The following is a 15,583-nucleotide window of genomic DNA, read 5'->3' on the forward strand; positions in this document are numbered from 1 at the left end:
AGGTTTAGTTATGATTTATATGTCTTTATATGTCTCAGCTTATGATTAAAATGGAAATCTGGATAAAAACATTTGATAAGCACAATACCTTATAATACCATAATACAATACCTCATAAAGCAAGTCAGTGTAGTTTTCTTACACTTTTGTTTTTGCATTAGTGCAGAGACAGCTTGTGGCATATGGTCTAATCATCTGTAAAACTACTACTAAATTTACAACAACAACTCTCACCTGTGGAAGTGTAAATTATCTGCACTGAACCTCATCATTTACTGGCTTCAGCACATGCTTGCCCTTTGTAATTGTCTCAAGCTCAAAATGTTCAATTTCACAGCAAGGAGGGGACTGATGTTTTCAAAGTAATAAAGTCACATAATAATTTTTAGTCGTGTTTCCTCTTTCAAAAAGAGCAAATGACCGATTGACATATTCATGTTCAACAATTTTATTATCAGGCTGTGTTATAGTGGCCTTGGTTTAGAGGCTTAAAAGCTCAAAGAACATTGTTTCAGGCTACAGGCAGGAACTTACACAATTTAACAATTTGACTGGACTGCTTCAAGTAATTAAACAAGTCTGAAAAGTTATTACATTAGTTTATGATTAAAAAAAATATTCTGCTGTCTACATGCAACATGGCCAGTGATTGGTTTCCCCCCACAGCCAGTGCAGTTCCCAGTGTCTGATTAGAATTTTAACTGTAACTTACTGAAGTAAATGAGCTGCTGCACATCATACAGTGAAACTTAAAGAATACCTTCTCTAATCCTATTACAATTTTGAATTGTTCAGTTCCCCATTTCCCCCAGCTGTCAGATTATGGTCTGCATCCCAGAAAAGCCCATATTCTGTTTTTGGCGCCCTATTAGCATCATTTCGTCCATCAAGCGACATTAATTGTGAATGAATGCAAACTCATGCAGAAGAATAAGGTCTTCAAGAGGCCTGTCACATACTTTCTCCACTTGGGAAGACCTTTAACCTACTTAGCTGAGGAACCGCACCGTTTCAAGTAGTGCAGCTGAAAGATATGCACCTGCCCGCTTTTTACTCTCACACTGCTTGGCGATTTAAGAGGAGAGAAAGTATTTGATCTAAATGGTACTACACTCACTGCAGGTGTGGAATTTCCTCCAAAAATGTCCGCACCAATTCAGCCACTGGGCTGGCCACAACACAGATGTGGTTTAAATCCAACGTTTGGATTGAAGAAGACAATTCATGCGTCTTGGTGTTGCAAGATTTAAGGTTTCAGTGTCAGTATTCAAAGTTCAAAATGGTGTTTCGTTTCTGCTTCACGGAATACTAAATTATTTCGTGCGTAATAACTCTAGAAAAAAATTCTTCCAATACCTTGGAAGAAAACGCCTTTCAGAGCCACAGACATTTTGCTATTAACTTAAATGTCTTTCGCTAGTAAATCGCTTGTTGTTTGGTAAGAAATAATTATGAGAAAATTATTTTCACGTTTTCTGTTGTCTGACATTAAAGGGTTTATAATAAAATAATTGGAAGACTTCACATAGCTTTGACTTCTTTCCACATCCAATATATTTATGTTTATCCCCTAATTTAGAGATAACAATCGCAGTAGTAAAGGAGGCAGTAGTGCATAATTGCACTTTTTCGAATCGCACTAAACCAGCGTGTTTTGTTTGTATTGTTTAAGTCTACCTCTTTTGGAACCAGACCCACGGCGCATACTGTTCTTTAAATTAGTGACAGATGAACTGATAACATAACCCTTGATATCTAAGACGTGCACTGAGGGGTCCAAGACAAAGGACAAAGTATGTCCACAGGGCATGCGTAAATTACGCACGCAAAATGTAACATGGATTTTGGTTTTATGATAGTAGTGCACTGGCATTTATCATTTAATCTTTAATCTTTTTTCACTTGCCAAAAATCATGCAAACTGCAGGAAGAGGAAAATTAAGAGAAAACTGGAAAGCCCTCACCATTTATGGTATTTACTTTTTTGCTTTGTAGAGGAAAAAGTTGAAAGTTAAGTTAAAGATTTAAGGGCTGTGAGACAACATGCGCTTTGTGCTCGGCCGGTGTGTGGTTGCGGTTGCAGGTCAGGACCCTGGCCCTTCAGCCATCTCTCCACATCTCTCAGGGTATTGAACTAGCAAGGACGAGATGGAGAAAAGCAATTCAGCAACCAGGCGCTTTGGTCCATCTGCTATACTTTGCTTTGCTGAGGTGAGGGGGGTGGGGTGATGATATTGGAAAAAGGTTGTCTGTAATATAAAATACATAAATGGGTTGTTATTTGGTTTGGGTTAACAATACTTAAATGGTCCGGTGAATGTTTCCACCTAATTTATTGGAAAATTGGTGAAAATGTCATTTTTATTTGCACCCATAAGTCTTATAATTAATGCGCACAATACCGGATGATTTAATCACTCGTGGCAAGGAATGCTTGGCATTCACCTCCCTATATAATAATGGGACACTCGGTTGTCATTCTTTCATGACAGGCTTTGATTTCTATAGCAATTAAGTAATTCTAAAAAGCTTGTGAAATATTTTCCAAGGAAAATTACCGAGAAAGTTTGAGAGTTCCATTAAGGAGTCTACAGAAAGTAGAATTTTAAAAGCGTGTAGTTACAGGTAAGGCAAGACAGTTACAACGCAAAGTAACACACGGCCCCCGTGCGTAATTCTGGGACTAATATTTTTCCTCGCCACGCAGGGTACCACTTATTCTTCTTGAGGCTGCAAGGATCACTGTAGGATAAATTAAATGACTATACTGTGTGGTATTTATCAGTATGTATCATACACGCTGGTTGTATCCTGTAAACACACAGCAACAAGCTTTATCCAATACCTGTTAACACAAACAGCTGCAAAAAGGTTTGGTAATCTAAATGATCTTCTCTATAAATGTGCCCGATGTATTAACAAACCTTTGCTGGGCCTTCTTCATAGTTCCTAGGCGCGTCCGTTTGTGCCGCTCCAGCTGCCTTGGCCACATTTTATTCACTGGATGTTAAAGTTGACTTAGATTGACAACTATATTAATGTGGACTATAAGCTCTCTTAAGCGTTGCATGCAGCTAACCAGCTCCAGATTTTTATGGGATCCTAATGTGGAGGGTCTGTGGACCAGGGTCCTGCTCTCTGACTCAGTAATCCACAAGGTTGAGAGGTTTGCCTCATTTACATAATGTTAGAGGTCTGGGCCGAGGCCTACCTTTCTTTTCGCCCTGAAAAGACACCACGCCGCTGCTGCCAAAACAGTGGAAAAGGCGCACAGAAGTCTGGACAAGTACAGGAATAGATGCAGGTAGGAAATGTTACTTGTGAGAAATTACTTGATTTTCCTAACATTGATACTTTGATAGAAATATGACATTTTTACTGAGAGTACTTGGTTTACACCCCCCTTGTCAAACAGATTTTTACTTTTAGGATTCTTGTTTCGGCGTCTTTCTGACAACTATGGCTGACTTTGGAATACGCATGCATTGTTTTGTTTCTCACAGCAACAATTAAGTCCAACCACTTCACGTTAAATCCGCGGAGTCCAGGTATCTGAAGATAAAGGGAGAGGAAATTCGGGCAATGAAATATGCATAAGAACAATGATTTATCACAATCAGGCTATCAACTTAACCGGAGATTGGTGTTCTTGATATGTCGCTGTAATTGATGGCTGACCATGTCACATCTTCAGTTGCTCAATTAGGGTAGGCAGCTACTTGCTGCCATGCCATGCTAAATTACATTAGTGGCTTCATGCAGACGAGTGTTTCCTTCCTTAAATAAAGGAAGATGGTAACACGTCTGGAAAACAACCTTAACGCAACACACCTGCTCCTGCTGCTGGTGATGACAGTGTTGAAAAAATATAATTTAAAACAAATACCATCATTGTTCTGATTATATGCGTTTATGAGCAGCATGATAGCCATCTCTCTCTATTATTGGATAGTTGTGAGCTATAGGCTCAATAACGCGTTATAGAGCCACAAGGGACACGTTAGGCTATAATGGGAAGCTATATTAACTGGTATTCATTATTGCAATTTGTAGGAGCTCTTTTCTCTTTTGACCCCCCTGTTGTGTGTCTCTCCCTCTGATTCTTCCCCTGGCGCCAGTCAGTTTGCTCAGAGATTACAATGTCAGATCAAGACTGCAAAGTGTCATTAATGTATGGTGACCTGAGTCGAGGGTTTGAGGCTTACGATATTGTCTCCAAATTGCATTAAATGTAATGAAACAACTAGTTTTTTTCTTTAAGAAATTTAGCCTAGGCAATTTACCCTGAATTGTTTCCACCAACAGGAGGAATTTCTGTCAGGAAAACTGCAGCTGCATGGTCCGTTTAAAATATAATATAAAAATCCTGTGCATTATATCCATTGCATTGCCTGATCATGAATGTTAGGTAGTGATACTCACAGGTCGGATCCCTATTGCCGCTCCCTTTCAGCGTTCTGTCATTTTGAGCTTATTTGGACTTGCTCCTCTCTGGTGGGGCAAAATGATGCTTAAGAAGCATAAATGAGCTGGTCATACAACTTCATTGTGCCTCTTTGATGATACTCGGTGGCCCTTATGTCTGTTCAAAGTGCTCTCAAAGTTTCTAGAAAGAGTGGAATTCCCTACTGACGCAAAATAGTCATATGTGGTCAGAACAGCTGATGTGCAGAACAAAACGGTGTATTCACACCTGTATATAGTTATCACAAAGGACTTAATCATAAATATGTGGCGTCGTTTTATTCATGTATGCAAGTTACTATAAAGAAAAGTGCATTTTCATGAATTATTTCCCTAAAATGTCAATGACTATTGTTTGCTGGTTTAGGAGTTTTGCTCCGCCCCCTGTGTTTGTCGTAAACCTGGCTCCTGGCTCCAATAAACCCGGGCTAAGAGCGCCCTGGGCTCGCCTCCTTCTCCAAGGCGATCAATAGGATCTCAGGCGCACTACAAGCACTCTCTTACGTAGACATCCACCAAGGAGAGAGCCGATACAACAACACGGTTGATCTGCTCAAACACAAAAATCTACCTGCTTTCTGAATCATGTCGTTGAGCCCAAAGCACACAACGCCTTTTTCAGTGACAGATATTTTGAGTCCAATCGAGGAGACCTACAAGAAGTTTGGTGGCATGGACGGCGCAGGGAACCTAACCTCTCCACTGGGAGCCTACCGACAGCCTCAGGTGTCTCAGACCGGCATGCAACAGCACTCCATGGGCCATAACGCCACCGTGGCCACCACTTACCACATGCCGCATACCGTCTCCCAGTTCTCCCACAGCGCAATGGGGGGATACTGCAATGGAAGCATTGGCAACATGGGAGACCTCCCGTCGTACCAGGAAAGCATGCGGAATAGTGCAGCAGCAACAGGGTGGTACAGCGCCAACCCTGATCCAAGATACTCCACAAGTAAGTTATTTACTCCATTTATATACTCTTTTCTGAATTTATTTCATCCTAAATAAAAATATTAAATTGACATTGGCATAATATATAATATGTATCACTTTTTAAAAATATAGAATTTATATTTTGGGGGTAATGATAAACAGTTAATGCTAATAATGTAATTTAAACTGACCATTTATGACGGTTAAACTGAAAAGGAGATCATTTTTTCAAGTCTGGCTTGACTTTTTTATCTTTGGCATAAGCCAATATTTAGAAGCAAGATCTGGATATGTTTCGTTATTATTATTATTATTATTATTATTATTATTATTATTTATTATTATTATTATTTTTGAAATATGTTTTTTTAAGCTGATGCTTTCTAACTTCAGTAATGAACGCATAATACAGCCACTAATCAATAAAGACTACTTCAGGCGAAACAGTGTTCTCCTCTTCTGTTTATTGAACGCACGTATATGTATGTATATTTTTAAGTTTCTAGATTCATGGGACCTTCCACAGGTATGAACATGACCGGCATGGGGGGTCTCACCGGAATGGCGGACGCCACCAAATCCATGCCAGCTCTCCACGCTGCGCCCAGGAGGAAACGGCGCGTCCTGTTTTCGCAGGCTCAGGTCTACGAGCTGGAGAGGAGGTTTAAGCAGCAGAAATACCTGTCAGCGCCTGAGAGAGAGCACCTGGCCAGCATGATTCACCTGACACCGACCCAGGTGAAGATCTGGTTTCAGAACCACCGGTACAAGATGAAGCGCCAGGCCAAGGACAAGGCAGCGCAGCAGCTGCAGCAGCAGCAGCAACAGGACGGTAACCTGTGCCAACAGCAGGCGCAGTCCCCGAGGCGCGTTGCCGTGCCAGTTCTGGTGAAGGACGGTAAACCGTGCCAGAACGGCTCTAACACGCCGACGCCGAACCAGCAACAGGTACAACAGAGCCAACAACAAAGCCAACAACAGAACGGAGCCGGAGTTGTGCTCGCATCCTCGACCAGCAGCCTCAGCCAGCATCAAAGCCAGCAGCAGGTGAACGCTTTGGAGCTGGAGGAGATGTCGCCCAGCCCCCCCTCACTGCACAGCCAGCTCAACATGGCCCAGATAGACACATCTGCTGTAGATTACACCAGTAACATGGTCAGCTCAAACCTCCTCTACGGCAGAACGTGGTAGGACTTACTACAATACTGTCACTTTTCAACTTTTTCTATGTGAACCTGCGGATGAGCCCATGCAAGAGCATATATATATATATATATATATATATATATATATATATATATATATATGCTGAAATTGCGGGGCCCTTTGGTGTTGGAGGGACAAAGCGCACAGAGGCGCACCAGCTGATCAGGGCACATTTTCTTGACATCTCTAAGAGGGGAGTCTATTTTTGAACATTACAGAAATGGCTGCCCTTGAAAGCAATTATTTCGTTTTTGGACCTTTTCTAATCCATGTTTTGGACCTTCCTCATGATGTTTTAAACGTAGTCTATGTTGTTGAAACAAAAAGGAATGCTGCTTCACTTGAGTGCGAACTGGGGGGAGAGGTGGGATCAGGTTTGAAGTACACTAGCCACCACTCCTTATTTGCGGTGATATCCTGGTATTTTATCATATTAATATTGTAAACTAATGTATTCATTTAGACTTATTAAATAAAGTAGGGACTTGTATATTTGGCTAACACACAAGAATGCGTTTAACTGTATAATAATCGTTATTGCGTCCACTTTTATGTTTTCTTTATTCTTTTGTAAGTTAAAAAGGAACAAATGCGTGATGGCTGCTGTATATGTTTCAAAACCAAGTGAACGTTAACAATAAATAACTTGAAGTGTGAGAGCTATTCCTGAAGAAGTAATTTTTTAAAAGGAATCTGTTTTGGAGTGCATTTTCATTATGTTGTGATTGAGACCAAATTGAGCTGGAAAGCAAGGTCGATGAGGGAGCCAGCATTGTTCATGTGACATTTTGGAGGGCTGCCTTTCATGGAGGATGTCTGCAAGACTCTAGGACCGGGAAATCACCCTCAAAAAATCACCGACACTTTCCAGCAGGTTTAATAATGACGTGAATTTATGCATTCACATATACGTAGGGCGATAATTCTTTTTTTTACACTCTTCAAACATGTTGATCTCACTGTGTTTAATAGGCCCAGACCTTCGTTTTGCCGCAAGGTAATTGGTCAATTTCATTGTGAATGCGAGCTTCCATAAAATACACAATGACTAATAATTACTGTAAGAACGAATATATTACAGTACATCCTTCGCATAGTTATTATGCTACATTAAATGTAATTACTATCTAATTATAGGGTACATTAATATTATTATTGTTATTATTATTATTATTATTATTATTATTATGCACAGGGCTCATTCGGTTTGCTAAATTTATCAAAATAAAGGTTTCTAATATCACTTTAAAATAAATAAACAGAACAACAAATAAACTTTCTTAATGTAACTTTGAACTCCTTAACATTTATCTCAAATTCTTCGCTTTTCGCTAAAACTGAATTTTAACGTAAGTGAAACTGTATGGGAGTCAGTTACGTGTTTCGTGTATTAATATTTAGTATTAGCGCACTGTTAGTGATATTAAAATAAGAACATGCTACTATCATCCAAATGAACTACAACATGTCTAATCCTTAAAAATCTGAACTTGAAAGTCAAATCTTCTTTGTTTTAAACCTATTTCTTGTAATAGTTCCCGATCCAATTATTGTTTGACAAAATATGTCACAAACCTAATTAACGTATTAAGGCTTCCAAAGAATGTCCCCAAAGTTAATAAAAAATACTGCAAATGATTATGTATTTACTGTTATTTTGATTTTAAATGATAGTTATATCGTTTTTTCTACCTCATGCATTGAAACACTAAGCAAAATACCCAGCAGCACTTTGTCACACTTTTTTGTCATTCACACACACACACACACACACACACACACACACACACACATACACACACACACACACACACACACACACACATACACAGGCTTCACTCTGATCAATCTCTTTAGAAGATGAATGATTTGTGCAAACAAACTCCAAAGTGTTTAAGGTCATCACTTAGCATCAGAGTCGTCCCCCTTTTGCTTCTGTCCTCCAAAACCTTTTTTACACCAGCAGTGGCTGATAATAGGATCTAACATTTCATTTCCTGTGGTCATTTAAACATGTTTGAAAATTACTTCTCAATCCCCTTGTTGATGACACCCTGTGATGATGATGATGGCTATCAGTGTGTCTCAATGGAGACCTTGGAGAGCCCCCATTTCCAACCCCTTCACATACCTGGCAGCTGTATGTATATGTGCTATCATCCCTACACTCGAAGGAAGTATCAGAGCCAATATGCACCTGACATTCGGAATTGGGCGCTGCAACTCCATCAGAAGGGAGTTTGATAAGAGCATTAAAAAGAGAAATGCATTCCACAATATACACTTTGATGCTGCAAGATGTTGATAGATTTTGTCTCTAAATTGAGGGCATGAATGAGCTGTCAACAAAGGTTCTGATAGTGTACCACATGAAATGAAAGTGGAGGTGAAGCCATTCTTTTCTCTTTTCAATAGCCATAGTTATGGTGCACTAATAGGCTATGCTTGGTAATCACTTGCTATTGTGCCTGTTGCTTCTCTCAGTTTATTGGGGGGTACCTCTCTTTGTAAGGATATATGAGACAGGCTGGGTACTGTAATTGGTGCTGGCATCATCATTTCTACCTGAAAAGTTTGGTGTACTGTGTGGTGTTACGTCCTTTTATGTAGTCGCAGAACCAGTTTAAAGGTTGTCTGTGTTAACTACATCCACACCCACATGCACGTGCTCATGCATGCATATAATTAGATGCATATATGCTCATGTGCATGCACATGCAGCTCACATTCACAAACACAAACAAAGCAACTAAATAAGTCGTACATGATAAAAAAAATTGCCTCTCTTACACAAAGCAGATATTTCTGTCAGAGCTTGAAGGGGTCTATCACTACCTCAATGCCATGTATTCCTAGAGCAGCAGCAGAGGATAATGTATTTCACTGATGTAAAGAATTTTTTGACTATTCTTCTCAGGTAATTGCAGATTGCACTGCATAATGTGAAGCCTTGCTTCAGTCTCTGCAACACCCCCCCCCCCCCCAACTCCCTTCCTCCCCATTATACTTAATATGTCAGAAGGTCTGATCGCAGAGAAACCTTTTCAAGTCCTATTGATGTGTTCCTCAATTGACCATGGCGACCTAGCAACCTAGAGAGCGCTAATTGGCAAGGGCTTAACATTATTGGCTGTATAGTTTACACGGAAACATAGGCCAAACATATAACCATAATCATACGTCACAGTACACTATTTTTTAGTTTTGCCAGTACAACAGGAGGGGAAATTGTTTTGTGTTGTTGGCAATTACAGAAAGCTAAAAGCTGGCCTAGTTTCTGAGTGGAACATAGTGGGTAAGATTTTTTTTGAAGACACAGGTATGGAAGGATGTGGCTCTACTTTGCAGAGAAGGTTTTATATTATTGATTTTTTGTATCCTAACATAAATGCATGTATATAATATATACAGACATCATTAGCATATATTAAGCATGTAGTGATATCCAAAGTTGTTGTTTTTTTCCTCCACAAGTTCCACCACCTCCTCTCTTCTTCCTTCCCCAGAGTCCCCAAATCTTGCCCCATGTGAAATGACTAGGAGAGGAGAGGTCCGCTTTTCATTTCACCATGCGAATGAATGCATTGAATTGGCAAGCTCTCAGAGACACAGAGCGCAATTTTAATTAGTGTATTGCCCTGGTATTCTGCCAAGGAGAGACAATCTTTCTCTTTTCTGTGACAAATCTGTGCCTGCCCCAGGGAGCAAGAAGTTCCCTAATTCCAGTCATTTTCAAATGGAAAAAATAGCCTGCAAATAATCATCTTCCTACAGAGTGAAAAAAAAACATTTCAAGAAGGTCATAGGACTCTGAAAGCAATTCTCACTCTAATAGATTTCCATGAAATTAAATACATGAAACCACATTTTTACCGTTGCCTTTGGTTTGACGATAACATGAACTCAAATGCACATACAGACACACATGCACACACACAATTATATGCTATTCCAGGACTTGCACTGGCTAATTCCATTGCTTACTATGAATACCATTTTAGCAATACCAGGGATTGCAGGGCCAAAGCAACCTTTTGAAGACTATTCACAAATGTCTGTAGAGTGGGGTGGGGGGTGCAGAGGATGAAGGATGGAGGACCAGGTTAGGAGTGTGTGTGTGTGGTGGGGGCAGCATCCCTTATTAGAAAACCATGTCACATTCTCTCCTGCGCCGGCCGGACTCGCTGTGCTGCCAGTAATCCCCCCTCCAAGTCCCCCTATGCATGTTATTCAATTCGCTCATAAGTAGTTAGAGAAACTGTTTTCAGTTGCCACTAATAACTACTGACCTCCAGTGACACAGGACAACAATAGGTTTGTCAGGCCTGAAACGCACAACCAAAGAAGCTGATTAGGAACTCAAGAGGTTTGAAGCAAGAATCAATGGCAGCTCTGTCCTGCCATGGTGCTTCCAGCATGGCACTGATGATTGTGGGACCTCCATTAGTTATGCCTCATTAAGTCCCACAAACTCTTCTTTAAGAAAATTTGTTTAGCCAATTCAAAAATCTTACGGCCGTGGAGCCCCTACTGAGGTGCCACTGTGCACAGACTCCAAGACAGGAGAGTTTCGAGAAAGACCTGCTTTACTGTGTAATAACGTAATGAGACATGGGCGAAAGGCTGTGACATTAAGCACATTGCACTTAAACAATGTGCATACTTCCTTTGAAATCACTACATTTGAAGGCAAAATGAAACATTTACACACATTCTGATCGCTCTCTTTTTAAATTCTTCATATATGCCTTTCCTTTTTGTATAAATGACAGAGGCTGCTAAAAATGCACCAGTAGGCCTCTGTACAATTTCAGTGTCTCACACAGTACGTTGGTGCAATTTAGATGTTTTGCCATTTTACACTTGCAGAACTGCAATGAGTCAGAGCCTCCGTAAAGGAACACAAACTAAATGTGAGGACAGACTAAGCGATAACAATAATATCAACATAAACATAATATTGCCAGAAGAAATTTCATGTATTATGATTACTTTAATTTTCAGGATTTCCAAAAGAATGTGCTTTCATACAAAAATGTCTGACATACTTTTGTCACCATAAAGATGAAAGTTCTTGATCTAAAATGCATGTTATTCCATAGAGTGTATAAATCTGACCTTAGACATCCACTGTCAAAAACAGTGAAGTAAAAAGAGACAGATTTACCTCACACAAATGACTGTAAACATCCAAACCAATGTTTTCATGACATGAAGGACAAGCTTCTTTAAGAGATTTGTAAGCCATTCAAAATGCTCTTGTCTGTTATATTGACAGGGCTATTCATGATATAATGATATGATATAATCCTTGGAATGGGTTTCAATTGCCTCAGAATGACAAAAAAGAAAATCAATCAGCATAAAAACCTTTAATCGTCACCTCCAAATATGTAAAGAGTTCAAGTGAAAAATAGAGTAAGAAAGTGAGTTTTTGTGTTCAGAAATATGAACCGAAACATTTACAGGACAAAAGAGTTCATCTCTGTCCTTCACAATACTTGTCTTTACTTTTGAACCATCAAGCAGTTTTGTCTCAGCTCACCGTTGCCACAGTAATGGCCAGCTGCCAGTCTGCGGATTACTGGTTAATAGGGCCAGGGCTGAAGAGCAGTTCAATGAAGGTAGGCAATGGATAAGATCAGTGTGTGCTGGCTAGGGCATAGTTATCTATGTGTGTGTGTGTGCCAGTAAGTGTGTTCGTTTTATTGTTTCATTTCTTTTCATAGTCACAATTGAATCTCAATACACAGTCTATGAATTTAGATACACACAGTTGTGCATTTTAATTTGAGATGAATAGATGCGCATGGTGCAAACACATAACACACAAACACACATGGGAGTCAGAAATCATACAAAGTAAAATAAAATGCTCTGAAAAATTCAAGGACAAGGCTTTAAACATGTTTATTAAAAAAAATAAAAAATGAAAAATGCTGTCAGAACTATTAAGTGTGGGGCAATGATCCACAGCAAAAAGTCAAAAACACACACAGGCAAATTAACATGAATGGCAAAAGACAACAGAAACAGCAACCACTCAATAGCTACGTCTGTCAAATTAAGCCCAGAAGGACATAATCATTTCTTCAAATATAACATTCTATAATCTGCCCCCTCTAAAACATGCAGGAGTCTTAAAATAACTGTCCCAGAGGGCCACGAGGGCCAAAGAGGACCACCCACTTTCTTTTCAATTATCATCTTGCAGCAACCTGTCTCCTCTCCAGCATTCAGCTGGAGACACTGACTGCTCTCCAGGGAATTACAATTAGACTGCTGTTTGTCCCTCGAATAAACTTCCAGATTGTAGCTGACAATCTCAACTCTGTAGGGCATGTGACCCCGAGGACAAACAGGATTACGCCCCAAATCCCATGTTCCTTTTACTCTCTCCTCTCTTCCTCTTGAGTTGCTATGGTCAGAGGATTTCAGGGTGGAGGCGGGGTAGGGAAATGTGGGTACACAGTAGAATTCCCTTCAACTTCTGGAAATACACAAATTACTTCAGGTATAAGTGACATCAATATAATTTCATAGATCGTAACTCCAGTTTGTAAATTTTCAATGATAAACAAAAATGCTAAGCAAAAAGTGATGGCTTTATGTTTTGGATTATTACTGTGAAGTTTGGTTCATGTTGGGTGGTTTAAGGTTAGGTTAAGGAATTTTGGATAACTATAGGATAAAGTTTCCACTTAAAAGCAGTGGTTCCCAACCTGACCGCAAAGGGGTTGCACAATAAATCTGAGGGGTGAGGGGAGACAATTACTGGTCTAGGAGAGAATCCAAAATATATTTGTTTGTAACTGTTTATTTTTTCTGGATTCTCTAATCATTGCTTTTTCCTTGTGAAATAAAGGAGAGTCGGAAAATCACCCTGTTGACTGACATAAACTTATAACAAGGGGTCACACAAAGACAATTTTAAGGGCATATAAGCCAAAAGTATCAGGTCCATAAAGTCCATGTTTCTTGTATAGTACAGGCCAAAATGTGGCATTTCTTTTCACACAAATAGCTGTCCATTTCTGGTGAGATTGGGCTCTAAAATGTCGTACTAGTTTGGTTTCAAAGTGAGATATTGTATTCAGCTCAATAATATTAAATTGAATAAAAAAGTGATATATTTCAAGAAAATGACAAATGATAACATTTGGATTTTTGTTCTTTTCAGCTATTGGTATCTACATTATTGTCAATGTTGAAAAAGCAAGTGTAGTCTCTCTCTTTTGTTCCTGCAGGCTAATATTAATCTGTTAATGACTTGTAACGTGTATCACGTGTATTATCTGTCTGTTAAAACCTCATCAGTGCAAATAACAACCACACTGAGAATTTGTCTCAGGAACACCAATTAGGACACAATCCACATGGGACAAAGGCTCTGTTTCAGATGCGAGTCATACTGGCCAGTGGATCTCGAGTGTTTATTTGCCCCGCTGTAGCCAGCTGGTCATACGAAGGCACAGAAAGGGTACATTGACTTCACCCTGCAGGGGGTAGTCACACAGCAAAAGGGAAATGGGACTCTTTTTCAACTCCCGTCTTCACAATGCAGCACACCCAATCAAAGAGCACCAGATCCTTTTGTGGGGGTGCTGAGTGGACAAGGGAGGGAGGGAGGGAGGAACAGTTAGAGGGAGGGGGTAAGTTTGGGCCAACCCCTCCTCCTGCCGCTGTCCTGTCTGTGCGGCCAGCCACACTTCACAGCTAATTAGCGGTCAGATCCACTGGCCCCTAATCAGCAGGACATGTTAAAACTGCCCTAATCAGGCCTAATCCTGGCTTTGTGTCACACACACACCCTTCCCCTGTCTACTTACTCTGTCTGCTGTATTGATTAAGGCATCATTTGGGGATTTGGTGGTCAATACGCTGCAATCTGCAATGGGCTACAGGTGTTCCCTGGATAATATTACACAATGTAACTTTAAAGTAAAGCTTACATAGGTGTTAGGGGTGAATTTCTTACCTCCTCAACAAGTGATTCAAGATATTGCAGAAATGTCAGTGATGCTGAGTGAGGCAAATGTATTACTGTCTTAGCTCTCTTCCATCATCAGTCACATCATACTAAAAGAAAATGATGAGGTAAACAAGTTTAAATGTTATTGTATTAATGGAATAACTAGAAATTAGTAATACTCAGGTAAAGAGTATACAAAAACTATTATTTGAAAAAAAAACACGACTTAATGAGACAATCCCACTAATGGACTATACTACACAAGTAGAGCAACATCACCAGCTGCTTTATTAGTTGTATATTTTTACTTATTTAAGTTCTGGATGATTCTGTCAGTGACGATGACTTGGCCCATTAGGAAATCCTTGCTGTTTTTGTTGTTATTTGTGTGGCCTCACTATGTACTCTACTATGCTTCTACACACAAGTGAATATTGTACTTTATGCCAGTCTTTTTAAACTCATCACGTTGGATAGCATGTGTTCTATGTCAAGCAATCAATTTTTATAATAAATAATTCTTTTTTATTTTCACTCGATGTGGATTCAAACTCTGACAAATATAACAGACCATCACTTTAACAATGTCTTGAATAAAGAAGAAATATGTTGTGAAAAATGTGTGCAAGAACTTGTTTTTCCGTCACCTCCTATACATTTTCAAGTTTGTTAAAGTGTGCGGTACTACATTATGCTAGATTTCCTATTTCCTATTCCTCTCAGAATGCTATGTCATTCAAATGCTATAATTACTTACTTAATGTATTTACCGAATTACAGAGCTGGCGATTTTGTTGCATAAGAAGCGCCTTAATGTATCACTTATTTCAGACCTTTAGTAATTGACTGGTGTATAGTGTTAATTAGAATCTAATGCACAGACACTCAAAGATGGGTGTGAATAATAAGATGCTTTTTCTTATGCAGATTATTCTCTGATCAGAATTATGAGTAGTGAGCCTGTTGCCAGCGCTGACAGGATGTAAATATAACCATGTGTAAATG

General features: G+C 39.5%; 1 protein-coding gene across 1 annotated transcript; it reads left to right on the forward strand.

Moving 5' to 3' along the window:
* Nucleotides 1–4,971: 4,971 nt before the first annotated feature.
* On the forward strand, nucleotides 4,972–6,650 carry nkx2.4a (NK2 homeobox 4a). The gene is made up of 2 exons (XM_038729498.1): nucleotides 4,972–5,419; nucleotides 5,927–6,650. The coding sequence occupies exons 1-2, from the start codon at nucleotides 5,050–5,052 to the stop codon at nucleotides 6,589–6,591; spliced, it is 1,035 nt and encodes a 344-aa protein (XP_038585426.1). The 5' UTR covers nucleotides 4,972–5,049; the 3' UTR covers nucleotides 6,592–6,650.
* The last annotated feature ends 8,933 nt before the right edge of the window (nucleotides 6,651–15,583 follow it).

The sequence above is a fragment of the Micropterus salmoides genome, unplaced genomic scaffold, assembly GCF_014851395.1.
Source record: "Micropterus salmoides isolate LMB-PRFRI ecotype aquatic unplaced genomic scaffold, ASM1485139v1 Ms_hic_scaffold_19, whole genome shotgun sequence".
Classification (NCBI taxonomy): Eukaryota; Metazoa; Chordata; class Actinopteri; order Centrarchiformes; family Centrarchidae; genus Micropterus; species Micropterus salmoides.

What these genes read in the sequence shown, in the direction of transcription:
- nkx2.4a (XM_038729498.1), top strand. Translation starts at nt 5,050, where the DNA reads ATGTCGTTGAGCCCAAAGCACACAACGCCTTTTTCAGTGACAGATATT. An exon ending in TGATCCAAGATACTCCACAA is followed by an intron (nt 5,420 to 5,926) that starts GTAAGTTATTTA and finishes GACCTTCCACAG; the next exon opens with GTATGAACATGACCGGCATG.